Source organism: Aotus nancymaae, unplaced genomic scaffold (assembly GCF_030222135.1).
Source record: "Aotus nancymaae isolate 86718 unplaced genomic scaffold, 86718_ANA_hifiasm-v0.15.2.pri h1tg000016l, whole genome shotgun sequence".
NCBI classification, from domain to species: domain Eukaryota; kingdom Metazoa; phylum Chordata; class Mammalia; order Primates; family Aotidae; genus Aotus; species Aotus nancymaae.
In genome coordinates, this window is record NW_026988428.1 from 74,749,047 (window position 1) to 74,767,752 (window position 18,706).

General features: G+C 34.8%; 1 protein-coding gene across 1 annotated transcript; it reads right to left on the reverse strand.

Annotated features, from left to right (window-relative positions):
• Positions 1-2,400: 2,400 nt before the first annotated feature.
• LOC105704828 (taste receptor type 2 member 13) lies at positions 2,401-4,032 on the reverse strand. The gene has a single exon (XM_012434291.3). The coding sequence runs from the start codon at positions 3,769-3,771 to the stop codon at positions 2,860-2,862; it is 912 nt and encodes a 303-aa protein (XP_012289714.3). The 5' UTR covers positions 3,772-4,032; the 3' UTR covers positions 2,401-2,859.
• Between the last annotated feature and the right edge of the window lie 14,674 nt (positions 4,033-18,706).

The following is an 18,706-nucleotide window of genomic DNA, read 5'->3' on the forward strand; positions in this document are numbered from 1 at the left end:
AAAACCTTGTCTCCACTAAAAATTCAAAAATTACTCAGTCGTGGTGGCATGCACCTGTAGTCCCAGCTACTTGGGAACCTGAGGCAGAAGAATTGCCTGAACCTGGAAGATGGAGGCAGCAGTGAGCATAGATCATGCCACTGCACTCCAGCCTGGACAATAGAGTGAGATTCTGTTTCAATAAATAAATAAATAGATTAGACCAAAAAAGTGTGGTACAAATACACCATAGAATACCATGCAGCCATAAAAAAAAGTGAAATCATGTCACTTGCAGCAACATGGATGCAACTAGAGGCCTTTGTCCTGAGTGAATTAATGCAGAAACAGAAAACCAAATACTGCATGTTCTCACTTGTAAATGGGAACTACACAATTTTAACTAACACTTCTAAGTGATAGAATTGTGAATTGTACCTCTGACTCTAGACTCAGCCTTTAACTGTTATAGTGCTTTTTATGGGGACCACATGAGTGCAGAGGTGAAAATACTTACAGATATTGAAAGATGCTATTAGGTAAACAAACTACAAGACAATTCAGAGAAATTAATGATAAAAATTATAATATTACTTCTCTCACTTACCTGATTTTTAAGTAAACCCATTAGGGAGATCCTTTCTAAAAAGAAAAAAAAGAAAAAGAAAATGAGAATGATCAAGTAGATAGTACTATTGAAACAGGTTATTAAAAATGCATGCAGTATCACAAAAGAACCTGTTCTGACAGCAAATGAAATCAGGCTTTCTGTCATTATAGACAAAGATAACTGTGCCTAATTGTAGATATTTATTGCAACCAATTTATTTAAAAAATCATTGAATTTGAAAGCAAAAAAGTAAAATATAATTTTCTTGTAGGAAATAAATTGATTATTGAACTGCACTAAAAGTTTTTAATGTCTTCTCTGAAAGACACTGTAAAGAAAATGAAATGAAAAATCCCTGTCTGGCAGAAAATATGGATAAAACTTACGTCTGATAAAAAAAACTTATATTCAGACTGATATGGTTTGGCTGTGTCCCCACCCATATCTCATCTTGAATTGTAGCTCCCATAATTCCCACATGTTGTGGGAGGGACTCAATGGGAGATACCTGAATCATGGGACGGATTCCACCATACTGTTCTCATGGTAGTGAATAAGTCTCATAAGATTTGATGTTTTTATAAGGAGTTTCTCTTTTTGCTTGGCTCTCATTCTCTCTTGACTGCCACCATATAAGACATGCCTTTCACCTGCCCATTATTGTGAGGCTTCTCCAGCCATGTGGAACTGTGAGTCAATTAAACCTCTTTTTCTTTATGAATTACCCAGTCTTTAGTATGTCTTTATCAGCAGCATGAAAATGGACTAATACACATATGATATAAAGAACTTTTATAAATCAGTAATAAAAACAGAAAGCAACGAATCAAGCTAAATAATTGGCAAAAGGTTTAAACAAACATTTCATAAAAAGAGTTTTTATGAAGGACTCAAAGCACATAAAAAAAATGTTCAGCCTCACTAGCCATTAGGAAAACGTGAATTAAAACTATGATGAGATGCCATTACATTCTGACTAGAATGGCCAAATGAAAAACAAAACAAAACAAAACAGATATACCTAGCAATTGCTGGTCAGAATGTGAAATAACTGAACTCTCATATATTGCTGGCAATAATATGAAATGGCACAACCACTCTATAGAACTCTGGCAGTTGTAAGTTAAATACACACTTAACATATGATTTGACAGTTTTACTCATAGGTATTTACTCAACAGTGATGAAATCGTATATCCAGAAGAAGAGACATACATTAATGTTGTTACCAATTTTATTTATAATGGCCAATGATTGAGAACCATTCAAATGTTCATTAACAGGCAAGAGAAATGTTTTAATGTGGTATATACAATACTACTCAGGAGTACTGCTCAGAAACAAACTACTGATCAATACAACAAAAGAGATGAACCTCAAAAACATTATGCTGAGTTAATAAAGCCTCACATATAACAGTATACATTCTGACTGTATATATATATATATATATATATATGCATAAAATTTTAGAAATCAAAGAACTCTCTTATGGTTACCAAAAGCAGATAAATAGTTGCTTGGAAGGAAGGGCTTGTGAGGAGAGGGTAGACTGCAAAGGGCATTGGCACTGTGGTCACACAGGTGTATACATTGTCAAAACTCTAAAATGTGCACTAACATGTTGCATTATATTATATGTAAATTCTACCTCAGTAATATTTATTTTAAAAGGCATAATATAAAATATGCATGTACACATATACACAATATAGTTCCTAAAAAGCAAAGTTATCTTTTTATGTGGCAGTTATTCATAGTAAACTTTTTAAGCTTCTCAATTCTCTCAACCCATCAGTATAGAAATAGTTGCAAGTCCACATGTCCTTGTTTCTGTTCCAAATAACTGTTCTAGTTATCCGTAATTCACCATTTAAATAGTAGTACATGATATAAGAAAATAATTACCTACATCGTCCATCCCAATGAGTGATTTAGAATTGAAGAGCCATTGCCAGACAAAAGGTTGTAGATTTACAATTAACATCTAATTATGCTGTAGTGTATGTTTTTAAATTACAATAGAATCTGCCAATGATTTCCTCAAATAATTCTCAAATTCCTGATAATGTGGACATATACATCATAAATACATACTATTCTTAAGTAATATGCTGTTCTAGAGAAGAATTTAAAAAATTTACAATGACCTTCACAACAGAAGAAACCAGGGAAGTATAAAATATCTTTTATACTGCTCTTAGACTCCTGTTTTTGTCTACAACATACAATAATCTATGATCTGAATGACTTATGAAATTGTGGATTCCTCATCGTTTAGCCCATACCTTAGCTGCCACCGAAAGAGAGGCCTGTCTTAACTTAGGGTTTCCTAGAATCAGAAGAAGAGAGTGGCATGAAGGATAGAAAACTCCAATCGTCTGAGAAAGCATCTCAACCAGTTCGTTCTGATACAGTTCAGAAAGCCACGACATGAGCATAGATAGAAAGAAACTGGCATAGAGTAAAAGGAATGAGATCACAATTTTCAAGGCATTTATGTGGGCCTTGGTCCTGGGGTCTCTCTGTCCTTTGTAATTGAGCTGCATTTTCTGGAGATGTTTCCACAGGGAGAAAATTAACAGGAGAAAAGAGATGAGGGCCACAGTAAATGGCGTTAGACTGAACACAGTCGTAGTGAATTTGACCGACACTGAAAATGTTGCAAAGTCACTTACACTGAAATTCCAAGATGTGTTTCTTTCACATTGATACAGCCATTCTTTAAAATGAATGTTTATTTTTAACAGATTTAAAAATAAGAAGACCAAGGTTCCTAGCAGAATCATCAGAATCACTTTGTTTACTCTCCACTTTAAATAGAGAAAAGCAGGGCTAGAGAAACTGGCGATTTTGAGCAAATAAAAGACGCTGAGGATTGTAGCAAGCCAGAGACTAAAGTGATTAGTAACTGTCCAGCTAAAAATAATAGTTCTTAATCCTGTTCCAGTCACAAATGTAGCTGGATGATACAGAACTACAAACTGACTTAATAAGATTTCCCAGATCAGCCCAATTCTGGAGATTGCCAAGATAATGAGGATTTGATCAACTGAGGACAGCTCTCTTTTACTGACCCATTCAATGCAGTTTATCAGTACTATGAATCCATTGCTCAAGTTCCCAATTATGAATTCTGCAATTATTATAAGAGTGAAGATAATCTGCAGGACACTTTCCATGTCAGAACAGAGAAAGTTCAAAGTCTAATGTCACTGCTGGTTATTCTCTGATCTAAAATGTTATTCATATTCTTTAGTGCACGACGAAATTCTTCTTCCTTTTCCTTTTTCTGCTTCTTTCATTGTTGGCTCAATGTCAAAGCAGAAATCTCTAAAGTTTGCTGATCGGTCTTCACATGGCTGTTCTGGTGAAATCTTTATTTTTCTTCAATTTCTCTGCTGAACCCTAGCTAAGGTATTTATGTTCTCACCCTCGACAGAAATAGTTCATAGATGATTATGAAGCAAACTTAAACTCACATTTGCATTCATGCAAATAAAGATATATTCTCTTTCATTGTTTTGTACTTTTTGCCTTGTCTGAGCTGTAGAAAATTTGAATCAACCAGCTTGAGTTCTGAGTACAAATACTACATGATTTGTAGAATATGTAGCTAAATGAAGATTTTACGGCTAATAGCACAGCCAATGAAGATTTATAAAACATGCAAAGACAGATCTACACTATTTCAAAAGAGTGCTCAATTTCTTGTGGGGCTAAAGCTGGATCTTGTCAATACCGTGACTGAAGAGAAGCTCATCTACAGAGCATTCATCTTTCTCATTCCCTGCGTCTTCACCAATTAGCAGTGCTCACCACCATCCCCCCATAGGCACCAAATGCCTTCATATTTTACCCACTTTTCCCCTCATGTTTCTTTTCTAAACTTAAAAGTGAATAAAAAAATAAATTTTACAAAATCAACAACAGCTACCAAAGAAAACAGTACTGCATTATGTCGTAACTTACAAAACTGACAACCAAGCAAAGAAACAGATATACTGGTGCCCCCTTATCCATGAAGGATATGTTCCAAGACCCTCAGTGGATGCCTAAAACAGCAGATAGATGCCTAAAACCAAATTCTATATGCAATATATTTTTCCCTATGTTCACCTAACTATGAAAATTTAAATGTATAAATACATTAAATTTAATGTATAAATCAAGCACATTAAAGATTACAAAAATAACTGATAATAAAATAGAACAATTAAAACAATATACCATAATAAAAGTTGCCAGGGGTGTTGGCTCATGCCTGTAATCCTAGCAGTTTGGGAGGCTGAGGCAGGAGGATTGCTTGAGCCCAAAAATTTGAGACCAGCCTGGGCAACATAGGGAGACCCTGTCTCTAAAATAAATAAAAATTAAAAACAAAAGTTAAAAAAATCTTGATATTCCTTGTTAGTTGTATTCCTAGGAATTTTATTCTCTTTGTAGCAATTGTGAATGGCAGTTCATTCTTGATTTGGCTCTCTTTAAGTCTGTTATTGGTGTATAGGAATGCTTGTGATTTTTGCACGTTGATTTTGTATCCTGAGACTTTGCTGAAGTTGCTTATCAGTTTCAGGAGATTTTGGGCTGAGATGATGGGGTCTTCTAGATATACAATCATGTCGTCTGCAAATAGAGACAATTTGACTTCCTCCTTTCCTAATTGAATACCCTTTATTTCTTTTTCTTGCCTGATTGCTCTGGCTAGAACTTCCAGTACTATATTGAATAGGAGTGGTGAGAGAGGGCATCCTTGTCTAGTGCCAGATTTCAAAGGGAATGCTTCCAGTTTTTGCCCGTTCAGTATGATACTGGCTGTCGGTTTGTCGTAAATAGCTTTTATTATTTTGAGATACGTTCCGTCGATACCTAGTTTATTGAGGGTTTTTAGCATAAAGGGCTGTTGAATTTTATCAAAGGCCTTCTCTGCATCGATTGAGATAATCATGTGGTTTTTGTCTTTGGTTCTGTTTATGTGGTGAATTACATTTATAGACTTGCGTATATTGAACCAGCCTTGCATCCCCGGGATGAATCCTACTTGATCATGGTGGATAAGCTTTTTGAAGGACCTCTTCAAGGAGAACTACAAACCACTACTCAACGAAATAAGAGAGGACACAAACAGATGGAGAAACATTCCATGTTCATGGTTAGGAAGAATTAATATCGTGAAAATGGCCATACTGCCCAAAGTAATATACAGATTCAATGCTATCCCCATCAAGCTACCAATGACCTTCTTCACAGAACTTCCACCTTAAACTTCATATGGAACCAAAAGAGAGCCCACATAGCCAAGTCAATTCTAAGCAAAAAGAACAAAGCGGGAGGCATCACACTACTGGACATCAAACTCTACTACAAGGCTACAGTAATCAAAACAGCATGGTACTGATACCAAAACAGAGATATAGACCAATGGAACAGAACAGAGGCGTCGGAGGCAACACAACATATCTACAACCACCCGATCTTTGACAAACCTGATAAAAACAAGCAATGGGGAAAGGATTCCCTGTTCAATAAGTGGTGTTGGGAAAACTGGTTAGCCATATGCAGAAAGCAGAAACTGGACCCCTTCCTGACACCTTACACTAAAATTGACTCCAGATGGATTAAAGACTTAAACATAAGACCTAACACCATAAAATCACTAGAAGGAAACCTAGGCAAAACCATTCAGGACATAGGCGTAGGCAAGGACTTCAAGGACTTCATAATCAGATTTTTAAATCATGTAGTAGCAGGAATGAACTCAAAACCAGCAGCAGTGAGTGAGTTCTTGTTCTGTTGAAACTGAATTCATATTCATGAAAATGTTTCTGCAACACTGAGTGTTTACAGTGTCAGAGGGCTCCTCAGGTTTTGCCTCTTCACATGTGTCCACTTTCCCTTTGACCTTCTGCCATGTCAAGATACAGCAGGAAAGCCCTCACCAGAAGCTAAACAGATGCCAGTGCCACAGTTTTGTACTTCCCAGCATGCAGAAACATGACGTCTTTATAAATTCTCCAGCTTCAATACTATGCAGCCATAAAAAGGAACAAGAGCATATCCTTTGAAGGGACATGGATGAAGCTGGAAGTCATTATCCTCAGCAGACTAATGCAGGAACAGAAAACCAAACACCCCATGTTTTCACTTATAAGTGAGAGGTGAACAATGAGAACACATGGACACAGGGAGGGGAACACCACTTACTAGGTGTGTTGGGGAGGGCAGGGGTGGGAGAGCATTAGGGAAAAGAGCTGATGCATGCTGGGCTTAATACCTAGGTGATGGGTTGATAGGTGCAGCAAACCACCATGGCACACATTAACCTTTGTAACAAACCTGCACATCCTGCACATAGACCCCAGAACTTAATAAATATATTTAAAAAATAATTTTGTAAAAGATCCACACGATCAGAAATGCAAAAATTTAAATTATCTAGCTACAGGTATTCTTTTATAGCAACATAAAATGGACTAAGACAAAACTCTGTGGTGAAATCTCTATTTGTAAGATACAGTCATAGAAATGGGTGAAGTCCAAAAAGCAGGCTATAAGCTATATAAATATTTAAGACTTTTATTAATGTTGACAAAGCCCCCTACATAATGAATATACAAATATCAGCTCTCACTAGCATTACATAAGACTGCTCATAACTTTGCACGTTATAATTCTATGTAGCAATTTATAAAAGGAAGATGTGGACAATTTGAAATACAAAATAGAGCACTTATTCATTTTATGATAGTGCTATACTAATCTTACGTTTTTGCTTAAATGTAAGGCTGAATTTTTTGTTTATGATAATCTGGTTTTTAAAATTATTTTTATCTTTTTTATAAAATAGTAAAGGTATTAAATTGTTTTCTACTGTACACATTGCAAATGGATTTTAAAGTTTTTAACTTATTGTTTACCTTTCTTATTTTCTTTTCTTTAGGCAGTCAGAAATTCTTACAGTCATGCTATTAAACATATTTATTTTAAATGTAATCTGCCTTTAATATCACATTTAAACATGTCTTCCCAACTTTCAAGATTATAAAACAATTCATGGTGTTTTCTGTTTGATTATGTTTTACTTTTTAAATTCAATATTTAACCCTCTTATTTATTTTGGAAGAAGAAATATGTTACACATTTGTCTTATTTCAAATTGTAATATTGTTGTCACAATACTAATTATCACAGGGTAATCTTTCTTCACATATTTAAAGATGGGAAATCTATCACACACAATATATTTGAAACAAAAAATGGGTATTTATAAACTCTATAATTTTTTATTGCACTGGTGTTTCCTCATTCTTTCATGATGTCATGCTACGCCACTCCTTAAAAAGGAATCTTAGAGGACATGAGAGGTAAGAGCATAGACATGTAACTAATTATTTGTTGGACATCTAACTTAGGATGGACAGATTATGTTATTTTTATCAGAAAATGTAAAGTCATCAAGCTTTTTCTTAGCGAAATGTGCTTCCTCAAATTAAAGCAAGTAGAGTCTTATTTTGATTTTCCTGTAAAAATTTTAAAGAATTGTTTTCAAGTCTAAAATGATAATAGATCTAATGTTGTTTTTCTGTTTGTTGTGAGTTAAAAATATAATTTTGTCCCAATATTAAATGACAGAGGTCTCAATATCATTAGCTGAACAGTCTACTTTTTTTTTTTTTTTTTTTTTTTGCTGACTTCTAATGCCAACTCTATCACATACAGAGGTTCCTCTGTGATAAGAATAAACAAAAAGGTCTCACCAGACGTGTCTTTAGTTTGATCCACTGACCTATTATTTATTATATACGTTTTATTTCTGTGTCACAACCTTCATTGTTTTGATTTTTTTAATAATTTTTTTGAGACAGGGTCTTCCTCTTTCTCAAAAAATATTTAAAAATTGTTTTTAAAATCTTTTTACTATTATTATTTTGACAGTGTCTTGCTCTGTTGCCTTGGCTGGAGTGGCTCAACTAGGCCTCACTGCAGCCTTGACCTCCTGGGCTCAAACAATCCTGTTTCTTTCTCCTATGGTCTAGGACTACAGGTGCATGCCACTATGTCCAGCTACCTTTTTGATGTTTTTAGAGACAGTCTCACTGTGTTGCTCAAGCAGGTCTTGAATGCCTTAACTCAAGTGATCGTCCCATCTCAGCTTCCCAACATGCTGGGATTACAAGTATAAGCCACTAAATTAACAATTTAAAAAAACCTGGAAACTCTTACCTTAATTTTCTTTTTCAAGAATTCTCTGATTTATTTTTGAATACTTAATTTAATTCATGTGTAATTTAGGACTATTTTGTCAACCTTGAAAATAAGTATCTTTAAGATTCTGGTTAGAATTGCATTGAATATGTGAATCAATTTGAGCATAATCAAAGTCTTAGAACATTAATTTTTGCATATCTATCTATATAGTTTAAATCCCTCACTAAAGTATTATAGTGATGTAATTTCACGATATATAAGATCATGAAATACTTTTATGAGACTTAGTCATAACCAACATATAGTTCTTATTTGTAAAAAGAAAGTTTTTTTAAAAATTACACATTTTAATGGACCGGTGCTGGTGAATAGGTGTAATTTCAGCCCGTATATATTGATATTGACTCCAGCAAATTTGTCGAATTTGTTTTATTTTAAATTCCTGTACATTTTTTTAAATTATCTAGGTGGAATTACTACTAGCAGCATATAATTTATTTAAATTTAAATCCAAATTTCTATGTAACAATGTTTTTTGTCAAAATGTATTAGTTAAATTGCCTAATAAAATGGTCAATGAACAAGTATCTTTGTCTTAATCTTGATTAAATGAAATAGTTCTATTTTACACTAGTAACTATGCTTCTGTATTTGTTTAGTAGACATAGTTGCAACGTATTAAATGTTGCTTCCATTTAAATTTGATTTGGGTATTTATCTTGATTAGGAGTTAAATTAGATCAAACAATTTTATTTTCACATTCTTAGAATGAATCTTTACATTTGTAATAGATTTTAAGTATATATTATCATACTGGTTTACTTTACACTTTTTAGCAGTTTTGCACCTATATCTAATTACCTAACTTCTCATTATTTGCTGTCCTATTTTTGCTTATTTGGGGAACAATTTTTTAACTTCTTTTTTTTTTGAGAATGAAACATTTAGGTTCGCTTCAGTAGTTTGGAGAAGGTAAAATTTATGACATTTTTAAACTCAGTAAAATTTTTATAAATCCACCTGAATTTGATATATTGTGTATATTTTGACAGTCCATTCAAAATCTTTGAAATTGTTCGTTTATTAAAGTTTTTTACTAATATAAATTTTGTTGATCTATGCTTTTTAAAAAGTTGGCAATTGCACCTGAGTTTTTAAGTTTTGGAAGAAAATCATTTACAACATTGATTATATAAAGTTCTACTATGTAGTATTTTCTACTTTTCATCAATTTTTCTGCTTCCTGTTTATCTTTATTAGTACTATCAGACTTTTGAATTTACTAATCTTTAAAAGATTTTGGTTGTGCTACCATTGTCTATTATATTTTAGTTTTCTATTTATTCATTCATTTATTTTCTGCTTTTATTTCTGTTGACATCCAATAGCATACGCATACTTACCGTTACTTCAGACAAATTCTAACTTTTCTTTTTGATCAAGGTGAACTTTAAAATGGTGATACTTGTATAAGATGGCAATGTTCCTGCTCTGTAAATCCAGACTCTATAATTATAAAAAAGATGAGGGGTGACATGTTCTTTCTGGCTGTTTCCTGCTGATCAAGGGATGGAGAGTTTTCTGGTCTCATATTGACTGTAGGAGTAACACCATCGGTAGATGCTTTTGGGTAGTTGTCTGTGAAACGGCCGTAATCCTGTCAGTTAAAAATCTTTGAAGAAGGTTAATTAGGCAGGGTAAGAACATTAGTCCTAGGCATATTATTAGGAGAGGGCCCAGGAATGGGATGACCCATGCTATGATTTTGTTCCCAAACCAAGATTCTTTTTGGTTGTTTTGGTATTCCCTTAGCTTTTTAGCCCTTTCTCTAAGGTTTTCAGCAGTGTCTCTTACTAGGCCTGATTGGTTGAGATAAACTAACAATTTTTGCCCCTCTGGTAAATCATCCATCATTTATAAATATAAAAATCAGAATCATCATTCTGATTTTTATATTTATAAACTGATTATATATATACGTGTATATATATATCTATATACGTATATAGATATATATATGTACGTATATAGATATATATATCTATATACGTATATATATATATACTTTAGACGGAGTTTTGCTCTTGTTACCCAGGCTGGAGTGCAATGGCGCGATCTCGGCTCACTGCAACCTCTGCCTCCTGGGTTCAGGCAATTCTCCTGCCTCAGCCTCCTGAGTAGCTGGGACTACAGGCACGCGCCACCGTGCCCAGCTAATTTTTTGTATTTTTAGGAGAGACGGGGTTTCATCATGTTGACCAGGATGGTCTCGATCTCTTGACCTCGTGATCCACCCGCCTCGGCCTCCCAAAGTGCTGGGATTACAGGTGTGAGCCACCGTGCCCGGCCTGATTATATATATTTTATCTATATGTTATATATATTATAGGTTTATAATGAATCACTTAATGAAAAGGTAATAAAGTGGAAAGAGTGAGTGAAATACAGATTTCTTTTTGATTTTGAGAAATGTCTAACAAATATTTATAAATTGATTCTTATAATTTGAAAACTGTTATGCATAAAAATTACTACCTTCGCATTTTAGTAAATAGAGTTGACCCTGAAAAACATGTAAGTTAGAGGCCCTGATCCCTCATGCAGCCAAAACTTCACATACTACTTTTGACTTCCCAACAACCTGAGTAATAACCTTCTGTTTGCAGGAAGCCTTACCAATAACATAAACAGATTAGCACATATTTTGTGTATTATATATATTACATACTGTATTTTTTTAATAAATAAGCTAGAAAAAAGAAAAAGTTATTAAGAAAATCATAAGGAAGAGAAAATATATTTACAATTCATTCAGTGCAAGTGTATCATCATTAAAGGTTTCATTCTCGTTTTCTTCAGGTTGAGTAGGCTGAGGAAGAGGAGGAAGAGAAGGGGTTGGTCTTGCTGTCTCAGGGGTGACAGAGGCAGAAGGAAATCTGTGTGTAAGTGGACCCATGCAGTGCAAATCCACATTTTTCAAGGGTCAACAGTGTATGTCCACCAGGTATATTTTTCATGTGTGTATTACATTTTCCAAATAATTAAAAATAAAAGCACTCTTTATATTATTTGTTGCTGGCAAAACTTCTGTATAATAATTAGGTAATCCATGTGATTTTTTATTTTTATAAATATTTAAAACATATACATGCAACTAACATTTATTAGATATAGATAACAGCATTTTACTGGTAAACGTTTGAAAATTATTTAATCATAGAAGAACCCAGAGATAAGGACAAAATATCACAAAATAATTTTTTGACAACATTTCTTTTCTGGATTATATAGCATAGTTACAAGAATGGTCTATAAATGTGAGGGTTTCCCAGCTTTCAACCACACCTTAGCTGCCACAGCCCTGAAACAAAGATTCCTTTCATAGCGTACTATGTTCCAGAATCAGAAAAAACTGAGAGGCCTGGAAGATAAACACTTGCCATAACCTGCCTAAGCATAAGGGCCAATTTGATCTGTACCACCTTAGAATAAAAAAAATCACTACAAGAAGAGACAGAAAGAAAATAGCAAATAATAAAAGAAAAAAAAAATCACAGCTATTATGACTCTTATATTGGCCTTGACTCTAGGGTCTCTGAATTCCATTGCATTGACTTTCATATTTTTTAAAATAAATATGGCTATTTGAATTGAGTGTTCTTGTTCATTATTAAACAGGATAAATAACATAAATTCTCATGTCAGTCATTTTTTTAGAGAATTTTTTTTAGACTTTATGTTCTGGAATATATGTGCAGAAGGTGCAGGTTTGTTACATAGGTATACATGTGCCATGGTGGTTTGCTCCACCCATCAACCCATCATCTACATTAGATATTTCTCCTAATGCTATCCCTCCCTTTGCCCCCACCCTGACAGACCCTGGTGTGTGATGTTCCCATCCCTGTGCCCATATGTTCTCATTGTTCAACTCTCACTTATAAGTGAGAACTTGGGGTGTTTGGTTTTCTGTTCCTGTGTTAGCTTGCTCAGAATGATGGTTTCCAGCTTTATCCATGTCCCTGCAAAGGACATAAACCCATTCTCTTTTTATGGCTGCATAGTATTCCATAGTGTATAGGTGCCACATTTTCTTTATTCAGTCAAACATTGTTGGGCATTTGGGTTGGTTCTAAGTCTTTGCTGTTGTGAATAGTGCTGCAATAAACATATGTGTGCATGTGTCTCTATAGTAGAATGATTTATAATCCTTTGGGTATATACCAGTAATAGAATTTCTGGGGCAAATGGTATTTCTTATTCTAGATCCTTGAGGAATCACCACACTGTCTTCCACAATGGTTGAACTCATTTACACTCCCACCAACAGTGTAAAAGTGTTCCTATTTCCCCACATTCTCCCCAGCATTTGTTGTTTTCTGACTTTTAGTGATGGTATCTCATTATGATTTTGAGTTGCATTTCTCTAATGACCAGTGATGATGAGCTTTTTTTCATATGTTTGTTGGCCACATAAATGTCTTTTTTTGAAAAATGTCTGTTCATATCCTTCACCTACTTTTTGATGGGATTCTTTGTTTTTCTTCTTGTAAATTGGTTTAAGTTCCTTGTAGATTCTGTATATTAACCCTTTGTCAGATGCATAGATTGCAAAAATTTTCTCCCATTCTGTTGGTTGTCTGTTCACTGTGATGATAGGTTTTATTTTATTTTATTTTTATTTTTTCTGTAAAGAATCTATTTAGTTTAATTAGATCCCCCTTGTCAATTTTGGCTTTTGCTGTCATTGCTTTTGGTGTTTTAGTCATGAAGTCCTTGCCTATGCCTACATCCTGAATGGTATTGCGTAGGTTTTCTTCTAAAGTTTTTATGGTTTTAGGTTTTACATTTAAATGTTTAATCAATCTTGAGTTAATTTTTGTATAGGGTGTAAGAAAGGGGTCCAGTTTCAGTCTTCTGCATATGGGTAGCCAGTTTTCCCAACACCATTTATTAAATAGGGAATATTTTCCCCATTGCTTGTTTTTGTCAGCTTTGTCAAAGATCAGATGGTTGTAGATGTGTGGCATTATTTCTGAGGCCTCTGTTCTGTTCCATTGGTCTATATATCTGTTTTGGTTCCAGTACCATGTTGTTTTGTTTACTGTAGCCTTGTAGTATAGTTTAAAGTTATGTAGCATGATGCCTCCAGCTTTGTTCTTTTCACTTAGGATTGTCTTGGCTATATGGGCTTTTTTTTGGTTCCATATGGATTTTAAAGTAGTTTTTTCTAATTCTGTCAAGAAAGTCAATGGTAGTTTTATGGGAATAGCATTGAATCTATAAATTACTTTGGGCAGTATGGCCATTTTCATGATATTGATTCTTCCTATTTATGATTATGAAATGTATTTTCACTTGTTTGTGTCCTCTCTTATATTTTGGAGCAGTGGTTTGTAGTTCTCCTTGAAGAGATCCTTCACATCCCTTGTAAGTTGTATTCCTAGGTATTTTATTCTCTTTGTAGCAATTCTAAATGAGAGTTTCCTCATAATTTGGCTCTCTGCTTTCCATTATTGGTGTATAGGAATGCTAAGACTATTGGCACTATGAAGAAAGTGCATCAACTAAAGGGCAAAACAGCCAGCTAGCATCATAATGACAGGGTCAAAATAAAAATAACGATAACAATATTAAGCTTAAATGTACATTCCCCAGTTAAAAGGCACAGACTGGAAAATTGGATAAAGAATCAAGATCCATCAGTGTGCTGTATTTAGGAGACCCATCTCATGTACAAGACACTCATAGGCTAAAAGCAAAGGGATGGAGGAAGACTTACCAAATGGAAAGTAAAATAAAACACAGGGGTTGCAATCCTAGTCTGTGATAAAACAGACTTTAAACCAGCAAAGATCAAAAGAGACAGAGAAGGGCATTACATAATGGTAAAGGGATCAATGCGACAAGAAGAGTTAGCTATCGTAAATATATGCACCCAATACATGAGCACCCAGATACATAAAGCAAGTTCTTAATGACCTATAAAGAGACTTAGACTCCCACACAGTAATAGTGGGATATTTTAACACCCCACTGTCAATATTAGACCCATCAATGAGACAGAAAATTTACAAGGATATTCAGGATTTGAACTCAGCACTGGACCAAGCAGACATAATAGACATCTACACAACTCTCACCCCAGATCAACAAAATATACATTATCTTCAGCACCACATAGCACTTATTCTAAAATCGACAACATAATTGGAAGTAAAATACTCCTCAACAAATGCAAAAGAACAGAAATCATAACAAACAGTCTCTCAGACCACAGTGCAATCAAATTAGTACTCAGGATTAAGAAACTCACTCAAAACTGCACAACTACATGGAAACTGAACAAGCTGCCCTGAATGACTATTCTGCAAATAACAAAAATAAAGCAGAAATAAATAAATAAATAACAAGTTCTGAAATCGAGGCAGCAATTAATAGCTTACTAACCAAAAAAAAAATTCAGGACAGGACGGGTTCACAGCTAAATTCTACCTGAGGTATAAAGAGGAGCTGGTACTATTCCTTCTGAAACTATTCTAAACAATAGATAAAGAGGGAATCCTCCCTAATTCATTGTATGAGGCCAAAATCATCCTGATACCAAAACCTGTGAGAGACACAACCAAAAAAGAAAATCAGGTCAATATCCCTGATGATCATTGATGAGAAAATCCTCAATAAAATACTGGCAAACTGAATCCAACAGCACATCAAAAAGCTTATCCACCACGATCAAACCAGCTCCATCCCTGGGATGCAAGGCTGGTTCAACATATACAAATCTATAAATGTAATCCATCACATAAACAGAACCAAAGACAAAAACCACTTGATTATCTCAATAGATGCAGAGAAGGCCTTTGACAAAATTCAACAGCTCTTTATGCTAAAACCTCTCAATAAACTAGGTATTGATGGAACATATCTCAAAATAATAAAAGCTATTTATGACAAACCCACAGCCAATATCATACTGAAAGGGGAAAAACTGGAAGCATTCCCTTTGAAATCTGACACTAGATAAGGATGCCCTCTCTCACCACTCCTATTCAACATAGTATTGCAAGTTCTGGCTGGGGCAATCAGGCAAGAAAAAGAAATAAAGGATATTCAATTTTGAAAAGACTAAGTCAAATTCTTTCTATTTGCAGGCAACATGATTGTATATTTTAAAAACCACATCATCTCAGTCCAAAATCTCATTAAACTGACAAGCAACTTCAGCAAAGTCTCAGCACACAAAATCAATGTGGAAAAATCACAAGCATTCCTATACATCAATAACAGACAACAAGAGAACCAAATCCTGAGTGAACACCCATTCACAATTGCTACAAAGAGAAAAAGCACTTAGGAATACAACTAACAAGGGATGTGAAGAAACTCTTTAAGGAGAACTACAAACCACTGCTCAAAGAAATAAGAGAGGACACAAACAAATAAAAAATACATTTCATGAGCATGGATAGCAAGAATCAATACAGTGAAAATGACCATACTGCCCAAAGTAATTTATAAATTCAATACTATCCCCATCAAGCTACCATTGACTTTCTTCACAGTATTGTAAAAAAAACCACCTTAAATTTCATATGGAACCAAAAAAGAGCCTTCATAGTCAAAACGATCATAAGCAAACAAAACAAAACTAAAACACCAAAAAAAAAAAAAAAAAAAAAAAAAGCTGGAGGCATCACACTACCTGACTTCAAGCTATACTACAAGGTTACAGTAATCAAAATAGCATGGTACTCGTACCAAAACAGATATATATATAGGCCAATGGAACAGAACAGAGGCCTCAGAAATAATGCTACACATCTACAACCATCTGATCTTTGACAAACCTGACAAAAACAAGCAATGGGGAAAATATTCCCTATTTAATAAATGGTGTTGGGAAAACTTCCTTACACCTTATACAAAAATTAACTCAAGATGGATTAAATATTTAAATGTAAGACCTAAAACCATAAAAAACCCTGAAGAAAACCTAGGCAATACCATTCAGGACATAGGCATAGGCAAGGACTTCATGACTGAAAACAGCAAAAGCAACAACAACAAAAGCCAAAATTGACAAATGGGATCTAATTAAACTTAAGAGTGTCTGCACAGCAAAATAAACTATCATTAGAGTGAACAGGCAACCTACAGAATGGGAGAAAAGTTTTGCAATCTAGCCCATCTGACAAAGGGCTAATATACAGAATTTACAAAGAACTTAAACAAATTTACAAGAAAAAAAAAACCCCATCAAAAAGTGGGTGAAGGATATGAAAACTCATCCTTTTTTATGGCTGCATAGTATTTCATGGTGCATATGTGCCACTTTTCTTTATCCAGTCTTTTGGGTATATACCCAGTAATGGAATTGCTGGGGCAAATGGCATTTCTTGTTCTAGATCTTTGAGGCAGTCCACCATTGCCGAGGCAGTCCTCCATTACTGAGGCAATCTGCTATTACAGAGGCAGTCCGCCATCACTGAGGCAGATTGCCATTACTGAGCCCTTTCTAACTATACCTCTATAAACAAAACTGCAAGGAAGTTCACACAGCAGTTGGGCAGAGCCCATGCCAGCTCAGCAACACCTCTGCTGGCAGACTGTGACTAGGCTACCTCCTTGCTGGGCAGGGCATCTCTGAAAAAAGACAGCAGCATGTCAGAAACTTATAAATAAAGCCCCAACTTCCCAGGACAAAGCACCTGGGAAAGAAACGTGGTTATGAGTTCTGCTGCAGCAGACTTAAATGTATCTACCCAGCAGCTCTGAACAGAACAACGGAGCTCACAGCTCAGCACTTGAGCTCCTGTAAGGAACAGACTGTCTCCTCAAGCAGCTCCCCAAACCCTGTATATCCAAAGAGACACCTCATAAAGGAGAGCTCAGGCTGACATGTGGCTAATATCCTTCTGGGACAAAGAGAAGAAGAAACTGGCAGCAACCTTTACTGTTCTGCAGCTGCTGCAGGTGATCCCCAGGCAAGCAGGGTCTGGAGTGGACCTCCAGCAGTCCTACAGCAGAGGAGCCTGACTGTTAGAAGGAAAACTAAAAAACAGAAAGAAATAACTTCATCATCAATAAAAAGGACGTCCACTCAGAGACCCCATCAATGATAGACTGGATAAAGAAAAAGCAGCACATATGCACCATGAAATACTCTGCAGCCATAAAAAAGGATGAGTTCATGTCCTTTGCAGGGACATGGATGAAGCTGGAAACCATCATTCTCAGCAAACACAAGAACAGAAAACCAAACACTGCATGTTTTCACTCTAAATAAGTATTAAACAATGAGAACACATGGACACAGGGAGGGGAACATAGACACCAGGGACTGTTGGGGGTGTGTTCCTAGTGGAGGGACAGCATTAAGAGAAATACCTAATGTAGATGATGGGGTGATGGATGCAGCAAACCACCATGGCATGTGTATACCTATGCAACAAACCTGCACATTACACACATGTACCTGAAAACTTAAAGTATAAAAAAAAAAAGAACAAAAAAGGGAAATAAGTTAGTACATTTTAGATGCTTTAAAAATGGATTAAAATACTAATATAAAGCATTACAAAATAAAATTGAAAAATTACAAAACAGAAAAGTAAAAATATGCAGCACACAATATACTTTCTCAAAAAGAAGACATAGCTTCTGAAAAATAATAATAGTAATTTAAATTTAGAGAAATTTATGGAAAAGATGCAATAATCATGAATTTGAACATGCCTAACAGTGCATTACATAAATAGATAAAGCCAACGCAAAAGCCTCACAAAGAGAAACTGACGAATCCACAAATAATAAGAATGTAACATATGCTTCATAAACCACCATATCAAGCAGAATTAAGAATGATATGGACTATTTCAAGAATACATTAGCAAAAATTCATTCAA

What these genes read in the sequence shown, in the direction of transcription:
- LOC105704828 (XM_012434291.3), bottom strand. Translation starts at nt 3,771, where the DNA reads ATGGAAAGTGTCCTGCAGATTATCTTCACTCTTATAATAATTGCAGAA.